General features: G+C 42.9%; 1 protein-coding gene across 3 annotated transcripts in view; it reads left to right on the top strand.

The window, feature by feature from the left end:
• The window catches only part of TMEM171 (transmembrane protein 171), a 60397-nt gene that overhangs the window by 33867 nt on the left and 12316 nt on the right, over positions 1-14214 (top strand). For all 3 annotated transcript variants that reach the window (XM_077287842.1, XM_077287853.1, XM_077287849.1), the window contains exon 3: positions 9665-9800. In XM_077287842.1, the coding sequence (XP_077143957.1) occupies positions 9665-9800 (136 nt within the window). The remainder of the gene's footprint in view (positions 1-9664; positions 9801-14214) is intronic.

Below are 14214 nucleotides of genomic sequence, written 5' to 3'. Positions count from 1 at the left end.
CTTTCCTGGAAGTTCTCTGTTGGCCAGTCCATTTCAGCTTAAGATAAGTTCTGCTAGTTTTTGGGTGTTTCCCTGCCTATGACCTTTTGTTCAGTTTAAGTTATGTCTCTTTTGTCCAGCTTGTCATCATGAAATATTCCGGCTAGTTGGAAGCTCTGGGGTTGCAGATTTGCCCCTCCACACCGTGAGTCGGTGTGGAGGTTATTTTTGTAAACTCTGCGTGGACATTTAGTTTTTATACTGACAGCACAGTAGCCTTTTCTTTCTCTGTCTATTTAGATAGTAGTGGCCTCCTTTGCTAAAATCTAGTTTCATTTCTAAGTTTGTCATTTCCCTCTTCACTCACCGTCAATATTTGTGGGGGGCTATCTTTCCTTTGGGGGTTTCTCTGAGGCGAGATAGTTTTCCGTTTCCATCTTCAGGGGTAGCTAGTTCTTAGGCTGTGAAGAGGCATCTAGGCAGAGATAGGAACGCTCCACGGCTATTTCTAGTGTTGGTGTTAGGAGTAGGGATTGCGGTCAGTAAAGTTACCACCTCCTCAGAGCTAGTACATTATTTGTTTTACCCACTAGGTCATTTCAGTGCTGCTCCGTAATCACTAGGTCATATAGGTGATTACTGTCTGTAGAGCTGCCACCTCCTCTGAGCTTGTCCATGATTGGTTTTACCCACCAGGTCATCTCAGTACCACTCCGTAACCACCAGGTCATAACAGTACAGCTGGCCCACAAAGTGTTAAATGCATCTCAAAAGAGGGAAGAGAAAGTTCTGAGTCATAGTTTTTTTTTCTTGTTGCTTGTTTCGTCTTTTTTTTTCCCCTTGATTTTTGGATCGTGCAGGAGCTTGGTACTGATATGGAGGTTCAGGGTCTGTCTGCGCGTGTTGATCATCTCGCTGCAAGGGTACAGAGTATCCAAGACTATGTTGTTCAAACTCCTGTTTCTGAGCCTAGAATTCCTATCCCTGATTTGTTTTCTGGGGATAGATCTAGGTTTTTGAATTTTAAAAATAATTGCAGATTGTTTTTTGCTCTGAGACCCCGTTCCTCTGGTGACCCCATTCAGCAGGTGAAGATTGTTATTTCTCTGCTGCGTGGTGACCCTCAGGATTGGGCATTCTCCCTTGAGCCAGGGAATCCTGCATTGCTCAATGTAGATTCATTTTTTCAAGCACTTGGATTGCTTTATGACGAACCCAATTCTGTGGATCAGGCAGAAAAAATTTTGCTGGCTCTGTGTCAGGGTCAGGAAGAGGCAGAGATATATTGTCAGAAATTTAGAAAATGGTCTGTGCTTACAAAATGGAATGAGGATGCCCTGGCGGCTATTTTCAGAAAGGGTCTTTCTGAAGCTCTTAAAGATGTTATGGTGGGGTTTCCCACGCCTGCTGGTTTGAACGAATCAATGTCTCTGGCCATTCAGATTGATCGGCGCCTACGTGAACGTAAGGTTGTGCACCATATGGCGGTGTCCTCTGGGCAGAGTTCTGAGTAGTGTTGAGCGATACCGTCCGATACTTGAAAGTATCGGTATCGGAAAGTATCGGCCGATACCGGCAAAGTATCGGATCCAATCCGATACCGATACCCGATACCAATACAAGTCAATGGGACTCAGGTATCGGACGGTATTCCTGATGGTTCCCAGGGTCTGAAGGAGAGGAAACTCTCCTTCAGGCCCTGGGAACCATATTAATGTGTAAAAGAAAGAATTAAAATAAAAAATATTGCTATACTGACCTATCTGACGCAGCCGGGACCTCAGCGAGGGAACCGGCAGCGTTGTTTGTTTAAAATTCGCGCTTTTACTTGGTTACGTGAGGTCCCGGCTTGTGATTGGTCAGGGCGGCCATGTTGCCGGGACGCGGACCAATCACAGCAAGCCTTGACGAAATTACGTCACGGCTTGCTGTGATTGGTCCGCGTCCCGGCAACATGGCCGCCATTAACCAATCACAAGCCGTGACGTCACGGGAGGCTGGACACGCGCGCTTTTCAAAATACGCGCATGTCCAGCCTCCCGTGACGTCCCGGCTTGTGATTGGTTAATGGCGGCCATGTTGCCGGGACGTCACTGGAGGCTGGACACGCGCGCTTTTCAAAATACGCGCATGTCCAGCCTCCCGTGACGTCACGGCTTGTGATTGGTTAATGGCGGCCATGTTGCCGGGACGCGGACCAATCACAGCAAGCCGTGACGTAATTTCGTCACGGCTTGCTGTGATTGGTCCGCGTCCCGGCAACATGGCCGCCCTGACCAATCACAAGCCGGGACTTCACGTAACCAAGTAAAAGCGCGAAATTTAAACAAACAACGCTGCCGGTTCCCTCGCTGAGGTCCCGGCTGCGTCGGACAGGTGAGTATAGCGATATTTTTTATTTTAATTCTCTTTTTTACACATTATTACATTAATGTTGTTGCGATACCCGATACCACAAAAGTATCGGATCTCGGTATCGGAAATTCCGATACAGCAAGTATCGGCCGATACCCGATACTTGCAGTATCGGAATGCTCAACACTAGTTCTGAGCCTATGCAATGTGATAGAGTTTTGACGAGAGCAGAACGGCAGGAGTTCCGACGTCAGAATGGGCTGTGTTTTTACTGTGGTGACGCTACTCATGCTATCTCTGATTGCCCGAAGCGAACTATGAGGGTTGCAAGTTCGGTTACCATCAGTACTGTACAGCCTAAATTTGTCTTGTCTATTACCCTGATTTGCTCATTGTCGTCCTTTTCTGTAATGGCATTTGTGGATTCTGGCGCTGCCCTGAACTTAATGGACCTAGAATTTGCCAAGCGCTGTGGTTTTTCCTTGGAGCCTTTGCAGAGTCCTATTCCCTTGAGGGGGATTGATGCTACGCCATTGGCCAAGAAAAAACCTCAGTACTGGACACAGTTAGCCATGAACATGGCTCCAGCACATCAGGAAAATATTCGTTTTTTGAAATCTATGTCTGTGACTAGTTGGGGTTGTCAGGGGATACATAGTGACATTCCTCTGATGTCAATTTCCTCGTCCCCTTCTTCTGAAGTTCCTGAGTTTTTGTCGGATTTCCAGGATATATTTGAGGAGCCTAAATCCAGTCCCCTACCTCCTCATAGGGACTGTGATTGCGCTATTAATCTGATTCCTGGCTGTAAGTTCCCTAAGGGTCGACTTTTCAATCTGTCTGTGCCAGAGCATGCCGCTAGGCGGACTTATGTAAAAGAGTCCTTGGAGAAGGGGCATATTCGCCCGTCTTCGTCACCGTTGGGAGCGGGATTCTTTTTTGTTGCCAAGAAGGATGGCTCCTTGAGGCCCTGTATAGATTATCGCCTTCTCAATAAGATCACGGTCAAATTCCAGTACCCTTTGCCTTTGCTCTCTGATTTGTTTGCTCGGATTAAAGGGGCTAGCTGGTTTACCAAGATTGACCTTCGAGGGGCGTATAATCTGGTCCGCATCAAACAGGGTGATGAATGGAAAACAGCATTTACTACGCCCGAAGGCCATTTTGAATATCTTGTGATGCCTTTCGAGCTCTCTAATGCTCCATCTGTGTTTCAGTCCTTCATGCATGATATTTTTCGGGAGTATCTGGATAAATTTATGATTGTATATTTGGATGATATTTTGGTTTTTTCTGATGATTGGGAGTCTCATGTGAAGCAGGTCAGGATGGTATTTCAGATTATTCGTGATAATACACTGTTTGTTAAGGGGTCTAAGTGCCTTTTTGGAGTTCAGAAGGTTTCTTTTCTGGGGTTCATTTTTTCTCCCTCGGCTATTGAAATGGACCCTGTTAAGGTCCAGGCTATTTATGATTGGACGCAGCCCACATCTGTGAAGAGCCTTCAGAAGTTTTTGGGCTTTGCTAATTTTTATCGCCGCTTCATTGCTAATTTTTCTACTGTGGTTAAACCTCTGACCGATTTGACCAAGAAAGGTGCAGATGTGGTGAATTGGTCCTCTGCGGCTGTGGAGGCCTTTCAGGAGCTTAAGCGTCGTTTTACTTCTGCCCCTGTGTTGCGTCAGCCAGATGTCTCTCTCCCTTTTCAGGTTGAGGTTGACGCTTCTGAGATTGGGGCAGGAGCTGTTCTGTCTCAGAGAAGTTCTGATGGCTCTGTGTTGAAACCGTGTGCTTTCTTCTCCAGAAAGTTTTCGCCTGCTGAGCGTAATTATGATGTCGGCAATCGGGAGTTGTTGACTATGAAGTGGGCATTCGAGTAGTGGCGACATTGGCTTGTGGGAGCCAAGCATCGTGTTGTGGTCTTGACCGATCATAAGAATCTGATTTACCTTGAATCGGCCAAGCGGTTGAATCCTAGACAGGCTCGGTGGTCTTTGTTTTTCTCCCGTTTTGTTTTTGTGGTCTCGTATCTTCTGGGATCTAAGAATGTGAAGGCTGATGCCCTGTCTAGGAGTTTTTTGCCTGATTCTCCTGGAGTCCGTGAGCCGGCTGGTATTCTCAAGGAGGGGGTGATTCTTTCTGCTATCTCCCCTGATTTACGGCAGGTGCTTCGGGAGTTTCAGGCTGATAGACCCGACCGCTGTCCTGTGGGGAAATTGTTTGTTCCTGATAGATGGACTAGTAAGGTGATTTCTGAGATTCATTGTTCAGTGTTGGCTGGTCATCCTGGGATCTTTGGTACCAGAGATTTGGTTGCCAGGTCCTTTTGGTGGCCTTCTTTGTCACGGGATGTGCGTTCCTTCGTGCAGTCCTGTGGGATCTGTGCCCGGGCTAAGCCCTGCTGTTCTCGTGCTAGTGGGTTGCTTTTGCCCTTGCCTATCCCTGAGAGGCCCTGGACGCATATTTCCATGGATTTTATTTCTAATCTTCCTGTTCCTCAGAAGATGTCTGTCATCTGGGTGGTTTGTGACCGGTTTTCTAAAATGGTCCATTTGGTACCTTTGCCTAAGTTGCCTTCCTCCTCTGATTTGGTTCCTTTGTTTTTCCAGCATGTGGTTCGTTTGCATGGTATTCCGGAGAATATTGTGTCTGACAGAGGTACCCAGTTTGTTTCTAGGTTTTGGCGGTCCTTTTGTGGTAGAATGGGCATTAATTTGTCTTTTTCTTCGGCGTTTCACCCTCAGACAAATGGACAGACGGAGCGAACCAATCAGACCTTGGAAACCTATTTGAGATGCTTTGTGTCGGCTGATCAGGATGATTGGGTTACCTTCTTGCCGTTGGCCGAGTTTGCCCTTAATAATCGGGCTAGTTCTGCTACCTTGGTTTCGCCTTTTTTTTTGTAATTTTGGTTTTCATCCTCGCTTTTCTTCAGGGCAGGTTGAGCCTTCGGACTGTCCTGGGGTAGATTCTGTGGTGGACAGGTTGCAGCGGATTTGGACTCATGTGGTGGACAACTTGACATTGTCTCAGGAAAAGGCTCAACGTTTTGCTAACCGCCGTCGGTGCGTTGGTGCCCGGCTTCGGGTTGGGGATTTGGTCTGGTTGTCTTCTCGTCATGTTCCTATGAAGGTCTCTTCCCCTAAGTTCAAACCTCGTTTTATTGGTCCTTATAGGATTTCGGAAATTATCAATCCGGTGTCTTTTCGTTTGGCTCTTCCAGCTTCGTTTTCCATTCATAATGTGTTCCATAGATCTTTGTTGCGGAGATATGTGGTGCCCGTGGTTCCCTCCGTTGACCCTCCTGCTCCGGTGTTGGTTGGGGGGGAGCTGGAGTATGTGGTGGAGAAGATTTTGGATTCTCGTCTTTCAAGGCGGAAACTTTAGTATCTGGTCAAGTGGAAGGGTTATGGCCAGGAGGATAACTCTTGGGTTTTTGCCTCCGATGTTCATGCTGCCGATTTGGTACGTTCTTTTCATTTGGCTCGTCCCGATCGGCCTGGGGGCTCTGGTGAGGGTTTGGTGACCCCTCCTCAAGGGGGGGTACTGTTGTGAGTTCCGTTCTTGGGCTCCATCCTGTGGTTGCAAATGGTATTTTTGGGAGTTCTGCTCTTGGGCTCCCTCTGGTGGTTTCAAGTGGAACTTAGCAGCTGCTTTCACTAATCGGTTCCCTGGCCTTGTTATTTAACTGGGCTTGGGCTGTAGTGGATGCCAGCTGTCAATGTTCCTTCCTGTGGATTCAGTCCTTTCCTGGAAGTTCTCTGTTGGCCAGTCCATTTCAGCTTAAGATAAGTTCTGCTAGTTTTTGGGTGTTTCCCTGCCTATGACCTTTTGTTCAGTTTAAGTTATGTCTCTTTTGTCCAGCTTGTCAACATGAAATATTCCGGCTAGTTGGAAGCTCTGGGGTTGCAGATTTGCCCCTCCACACCATGAGTCGGTGTGGAGGTTATTTTTGTAAACTCTGCGTGGACATTTAGTTTTTATACTGACCGCACAGTAGCCTTTTCTTTCTCTGTCTATTTAGATAGTAGTGGCCTCCTTTGCTAAAATCTAGTTTCATTTCTGAGTTTGTCATTTCCCTCTTCACTCACCGTCAATATTTGTGGGGGGCTATCTTTCCTTTGGGGGTTTCTCTGAGGCGAGATAGTTTTCCGTTTCCATCTTCAGGGGTAGCTAGTTCTTAGGCTGTGAAGAGGCGTCTAGGCAGAGATAGGAACGCTCCACGGCTATTTCTAGTGTTGGTGTTAGGAGTAGGGATTGCGGTCAGTAAAGTTACCACCTCCTCAGAGCTAGTACATTATTTGTTTTACCCACTAGGTCATTTCAGTGCTGCTCCGTAATCACTAGGTCATATAGGTGATTACTGTCTGTAGAGCTGCCACCTCCTCTGAGCTTGTCCATGATTGGTTTTACCCACCAGGTCATCTCAGTACCACTCCGTAACCACCAGGTCATAACAGACGTGACAGAGTCTGGAGATGCCGTGGAGAGCGATCTGCTGCCTGCAACATCATTCAGCATGACCGGTTTGGCAGTGGGGTGTGGGGTAGCATTTCTTTGGAGGGCCACACAGCCCTCCATGTGCTCGTCAGAGGTAGCCTGACTGCCATTAGGTACTGAGATGAGATACTCAGACCCCTTGTGAGTTCATATGCTGGTGCGGTTGGCCCTGGGTTCCTCCTAATGTAGGACAATGCCAGACCTCGTGGCTGGAGTGTGTCAGCAGTTCCTACAAGATGAAGGCATTGAAGCTATGGACTGGCCCACCCGTTCCCCAGACCTGAATCCGATTGAACACATCTGGGACATCATGTCTCGCACCATCCACCAGCGTCACGCTGCATCACAGACTGTCCAGGAGTTGGCGGATGCTTTAGTCCAGGTCTGGGAGGAGACTCCTCAGGAGACCATCCGTCGCCTCATCAAGACTATGCCCAGGCATTGTAGGGAGGTCATACAGGCATGTGGAGGCCACACACACAACTGAGCATCATTTCCTTGTCTTGAGGCATTTCCACTGAAGTTGGATCAGCCTGTAACTTCATTTCCACTTTGATATTGAGCATCATTCCAACTCCAGACCTCCGTGGGATATTTGTTGTGTTTTACGTTGATAATTTTTAGGTTTTAGTGTTCTCAACACATTCCATGTAATGAATAAAGATTTACAACTGAAATATTTCATTCAGTGATATCTAGGATGTGGGATTTTAGTGTTTCCTTTATTTTTTTGAGCAGTATATATATATATATATATATATATATATATATATATATATATATATATAGATTTTTTTTTTTTATTTAAATGGAGAAAAAAAATAATTTGTAAAAAAACAAACAAAACCAAAACAAAATAAGACATCTTGCTTTTGTCGCCATTTCCTCTGAAAAGTATCAAATTCATTTTTTGGGATCTGGGGCTGGGTGACTGATTAGCTTTGCGCTGTGAGCTGACGTTGTTACTTATACCATTTTGGGGTAGATACGATGTTTTGATTGCTTTTTATTTCATTTTATTGCAATGTTGCGGCGGCCCAAAAAGCGTAATTCTGGTGTTGGGATTTTTTTTCTCACTACATCTTTTACCAATTGGATTAATTTTGTATTTTGATAGATTCGACATTTCTGAACGCTCCAATACCAAATATGTGTATCATTATTTTTATTATTTTCTTGTTTTAATTTCAATAGGTTGATTTAAACTTTTGTCTTTTAAAAAGACATTTTTTTAAAAACTTTTTACTGTATTTAATAGTCCCCTTAGGAAACTTGAAGCTACGATCGTCTGATTGCCTGTGCTATACATGCACAACTATGTAATTTTTAAAAATGTAAAAGATGAAAACATATATAAATTCTTTGCCTAAAATACAATGGAAATGTATCATATTTAACTTTCAGGCCTTTTAGAGATCACTTCATCTTCAGCTTGCTTAACTATTGACAATAACAGTAATTTTGACAAGGGGTACCCAAATGTTTACATGCCACTGTGTATGCATATATGCTTCCATTATGTTTCATCTGTCTCGCAAAAAAGTTGTAAAAAAACTGATGAAATTGAAAGTTGCATAGTCGATAAAATGGTACCTATATAAACTACAGCTTGTTCATCATAAAAAAGCCCCCATACGTAAATGATAAATTAAAAAAAACATAATTTTTTTAATCAGAATATGGCAACACAAGGGTGAGTAGAGTGTGAGTTTCCTGATTCATTAAGAGGTGCAGGCCCTTTAATGAACCGAGTCAGGTGTGAAGTGGTGTGCGCCTCTATTTGTGCTTTGCCATATGTTTCTCCTTTCAAAAAAACATGAATTTGATGAGCAGGGGTTGACATGTCCCTTCACTCCCCACCTCCATAGTAGAAGGAGAAAGACTGGCACACTGTCCTTTTAAAAGAATATTGTGCTTGAGGAAGGAACTCCTGGTCCAGACTTGTTGAGGTATGAATCTCAGCACCACGAAAGAAAATGAGACTGTAGGTCTTGCTGCAGTGTAAATTTGTTTTTATTCGGCAAGGAGTAAAAAAACAGATGTGGTCCAACATTTCCACCGGGAGTGGTGTTTGTCAAGGACATCTGTTGTGGATGCAGGTAGGCAAAATCTAGTAGAGCAATAATGTAAATCCTAAGATCTCTTTCATGTCAAAGAGGACCTGCATGCAGCAGGAGTCAGGAGTCGGGAATAAGGAAATGCGGAAAGCAGGATGTAACTCCCCAGCTCCATTCACTTTGTCTGAGCTGTGTGAAAATGGAATGAAAATGCTTAAAGTCGCTAAATTTTTGTGCAGCCTCAAATTGCTCAAAAACTCTGCAACTTTTTAATGCTTTTTACAGTGTTTTTTTTTGCCATAAAAGCTTTGATTTGGGGGCCAAAAACATTTTGAAAAGTATTTTTATTGTGCAAAAGCAATAAACAGCACCTTTTATAGATTTGGAATCACCTGTTCTGACCCTGAGAATAAAGAAACATGTTATTTATGCTGCATTTTAAAGGCAAAAACTATTTAAATATAAAACAATTGCAAAATTTCTAGATTTTTCATTCCTCCACATAAAGTTAATCAACAAGTACCTCACAATGGTGTCACTGACAAATGAAAGTCATCAAAATAAAATGAACAAGCACTTATATGGCTGTATTGGTGAAATAATGATTAATTAATGGCTCTTGGAGTTTGACAATGAATAAACTAAAAAAAAAACAAAAAAAAACCCAGAAAACTAAATACGCCTAGCCTAAAAAAGTTTAGTATTTGGCTTGAATAAAATGCATTTTGAATCATATTCATATATTTTATTTAATTGTATCTTTCTTTTAACAGGCGATACGGTTATAATATTCCCATCACCACCACCTCCCTATTTTGAGGATCCTTTATCACCAGCAGCTGGTTCAGATGGGGCATCATTATCAAGAAGTGATAATCCACCCGCTTACAACAGTATTTTTAACTTCAGGTATGGCACATTACTCAGTCTGGTCCCCCAATAACTGGTCTGCAGTTAGGCTGGCAGGAACTGAGGTTTTGGATCCTGTTACAAGTACAGTCAGGAACACATGTATGGTCGTTGTAAGAATTACCGCATATACTCGAGTATAAGCCAACCTGAATATAAGCCAAGGCACGTAATTTTGCCATGGAAAACTGGGTAAGCTTATTGACTTGATTATAAGCCGGGTATGCATTGTCCCCTCATCCCTGTCCTGGTATGTGTGGCTCCCCCTGTTGTATGCATGGCTCGGCATCCTCCCCCTTGTATGCATGGCTCCCCCGTACTCCCCCGTGTATGCATGGCTCACCCGTACTCCCCCATGTATGCATGGCTCCACCGTACTCCCCCGTGTATGCATGGCTCCCCCATACCCTCCCATGTACACATGGCTCCCCCGTGTATGCATGGTGCTACCGTACTCCTGTGTATGCATGGCTCCCCCCGTACTCCCCCATGTATACATGGCTCCCCCATGTATGCATGGCGCCCCCATACTCCTCCGTGTATACATGGATCCCCTGTACTCCTCCATGTATGCATGGCTCCCCCGTTCTCCCCTGTGTTTGCATGGCTCCCCCATACTCCCTCGTGTATGCATGGCTCCCCCATACTCCCCGGTGTTTGCATGGCTTCCCCGTACTCCCCTGTGTATGCATGCAGTGTCAGATTGGGGTGCCAAGGGCCCACTAGTAACATTGATTTTTTTGGGGGCCCACTTTTCCACCTGCATACAAGTATTACATGACCCTTGTTCGCAAATGTACGAAGTGAATCAAGTGAATTAAGTAAAGTACTGCCCATATAGGGGGGTTGTGGGCCCAGATCTGCACAGGGGCCCATCGGGGAATTCCCCTGTTCTCCTATCGGCCAATCCGAGAGCCTGTATGCATACTCTCCCTTGTATGCATGGCATTGCTCGGGTTGGCTCCCCTGCCCTCCCCCATCATACTCAGCCCTCCTGGCGCGGTCTCTGCACTTCACTGCTTCTCTGTTGTCCCGGCATGGCAGCTTTTTCCTGCACAGAGCGGTCACATGGTACCGCTCATTAAGGTAATGAATATGCGCTCCACGCCTATGGGAGTGGAGACACGTACATATTCATTACCTTAGTGAGTGGTACCACGTGACCGTTCTGCACAGGAAGAAGCTGCCGGCGCCCAGACAATGGAGATGCAGGGATGGAGATCCAGCGACGGAGGGTGAGTATTGCTGTCTGATTCGTGTATAAGCCGAGGGGGGCATTTTCAGCACAAAGAAATGTGCTGAACATCTCGGCTCATACACGAGTATATACGGTATGTGGTTTTGCCATGATTTGAAAAATGCAAGTAAAAAAAGTGCACCAAGGCTGCCACATGTCGTTCTTAAGCACATAATATACTGACGTATTTCTGCATATACAGCTCTGGCAAAAATTAAGAGACTACCACATCAAAACCCTTTCATGGGCAGCCCAATCTCTAGACCTGAACCCCATTGAAAACCTCTAGAATGTAATCAAGAGGATGATGGATAGTCACAAGCCATAAAACAAAGAACTGCTGGAAAGCATGGTGGAAAGCATGCCAAGACGCATGAAAGCTTTGATTAAAAATCATGGTTATTCCACAAAATATTGATTTCTGAACTCTTCCTGAGTTAAAACATTAGTATTGTTGTTTCTAAATGATTATGAACTTATTTTCTTTGCATTACACTGGTCAACGCAATTTTTCTGATACAAGGTTTTAAAACATATTTTAAGTCAATTTTGGCTGCTGATTACGAATATGAACTCCGTTTTTGGCTATCACATCAGGATTTCGAGATATTTTCAATTTTTGATGAAAATTACTCCCAATGTTTTATGATAAAAACACATGATTTTCGGTACTACATTTTGTATATTTTTAATCAAGGAATAACAAAGATTACAAAGTCTATGTACAGTAAATCAAATATACTTACAGAATTAAACTACAAAATATAAAAACACATATATATGGCATACAGATGAATAGCAAATGGCAGTTATTTGAACTTTCTTTTCTTGGCTGATCTGTGATGTACAGCTTCTGGGTTGTCTCTCATCAAGCTCCAGCAATAGTCAGCCATCATATGTGAGTCCCACCGGCCTTGATACCTTTCTTCCATTGTTTTAATGTCCTGATGAAAACGCTCCCCTTGTTCCTCGCTCACATCCCCAAGGTTCTCTGGAAAAAGTCCAAATGGCTGTGTAAATAGTGAATCTTGATACTCATTCTACATCCAAGATTTCGCAGACTCATTAGTAGCTCTTCCACAATCTCTTCATAGTTGTCTGCTTTCTTATTCCCTAGAAAATTCTGCACCACATTACAAAATGCATTCCAAGCTCTTTCTTCTGTCTCATTCATTGATGTGATAAAATGTGGCTCTCTCATAAGTGTTCTTATTTGAGGTCCATCAAATATTCCAACCTTTTTCTTCTCTTCACTAAGACCAGGAAAAGTTGAACATATATAGTTAAAGCATTCTCCACTATGATTGAGAGCTTTGACGAACTGCTTCAGCTATCCAAGTTTTATGTGCAAGGGAGGAAAGACAATGTCATTCCTATCCACTAGAGGATCATGGATGACATTCTTATCGCCAGATGCCAAACTCTGTCGCTGAGGCCATTCAGTTTTCACCCAATGCTCTACTGTCCCAGTAGCACAGAAAACAAGGGTGTTATCATAACAAATGGGAATTATGCATGTTCAAAGAAAACAAAGATATTCTCACATTTATTGGGAGACTAAATGAAAACTAAATTTACCTTAGTGAACCGTATAAACCGGCACTTTTCATACACTACTTATATTTATCATGTAATTCATGAAAATGGGCTATATACCTATAGCGCAAAAATGTGATGTGATAGAGAAATTATAAGATCAGATTTGAATTCAGCACCCTCAAATTAGTCTAAAACTGTTCTTAAAGTCCATGCCAGAATTTTTTTTTTTTTTTGTAGACCAGTGTTATTTGAAGTCTGAAAGCACTGGGTTTTTTTTTCTAATTTTGACCATTTCTCCTTTTCAGAAAAAAAAATAAATTATTGCTTGGAAATTCAGAGACATGTTGTCAGAAGTTTATAGAATAAATTAACAATTTACATTTTACTCAAAAATATACCTATAAAGAGAAAAATCAAACAAACTGAACATTTTGCAGTGGACTCTTAATTTTTGCCAGAGCTGTATATATATATATATATATATATATATATATATATATATATATATATATATATATATATATATATATATAACATGCTTCCTACTGCTACATTAATCACCAGGGGCGGACACTGACAGCTTGGGGTCCTTGTGCAAGAAATGTGTCTGAGCCCCCCTCCTTTTATGGCGACAAATCTACAGATACATATATATATATATATATATATATATATATATATATATATATATATATATATATACAGTATATACTGTATATATAGCCACACACACACATACATGTATATATCATACAAAGACTCCTTTATTATGTATATTGCCATCCCTTATTACACAGTGTCCTCTCTTGTTATGTACAGCACTGTCCTTTACATATTGGATTATTTATAGAGTCCTGTTTTTTATTACATACTGACCTCTCTTGTTATATATACAGGGTGGGCCATTTAAATGGATACAACAAAATAAAATGGGAATGGTTGGTGATATCAACTTCCTGTTTGTGTCACATAAGTATATGGGAGGGGGAAAACTTTTCAAGATGGGTGGTGACCATGGCGGCCATTTTGAAGTCAGCCATTTTGGATCCAACTTTATTTTTTCCAATGGGATGAGGGTCATGTGACAAATTAAACTTATTGAGAATTTCACAAGAAAAACAATGGTGTGCTTGGTTTTAACGTAACTTTATTCTTTCATGAGTTATTTACAAGTTTATGACCACTTCTAAAATGTGTTCAAAGTGCTGCCCATTGTGTTGGATTGTCAATGCAACTCTCTTGTCCCACTCTTGACACACTGATAGCAACACCGCAGAAGAAATACTAGCACAGGCTTCCAGTATCCTTTGTTTCAGATGCTGCACATCTCGTATTTTCACAGCATAGACAACTGCCTTCAGATGACCCCAGCATCTGAAACAACGGATACTGGAAGCCTGTGCTAGTATTTCTTCTGCGGTGTTGCTATCAGTGTGTCAAGAGTGGGAGAAGAGGGTTGCATTGACAATCCGACACAATGGGCAGCACTTTGAACTGATTTTATAAGTGGTCATAAACTTTTAAATAACTCATGAAAGAATAAAGTTAAGTTAAAACCAAGCACACCATTGTTTTTCTTGTGAAATTCTCAATAAGTTTGATGTGTCATATGACCCTCTTCCCATTGGAAAAATAAAG

Source organism: Ranitomeya variabilis, chromosome 1, assembly GCF_051348905.1.
Source record: "Ranitomeya variabilis isolate aRanVar5 chromosome 1, aRanVar5.hap1, whole genome shotgun sequence".
In the NCBI taxonomy this organism is placed as follows: Eukaryota; Metazoa; Chordata; class Amphibia; order Anura; family Dendrobatidae; genus Ranitomeya; species Ranitomeya variabilis.
Note: the sequence above shows the minus strand (reverse complement) of the source record. Positions and strands in the feature narration are given on the sequence as shown.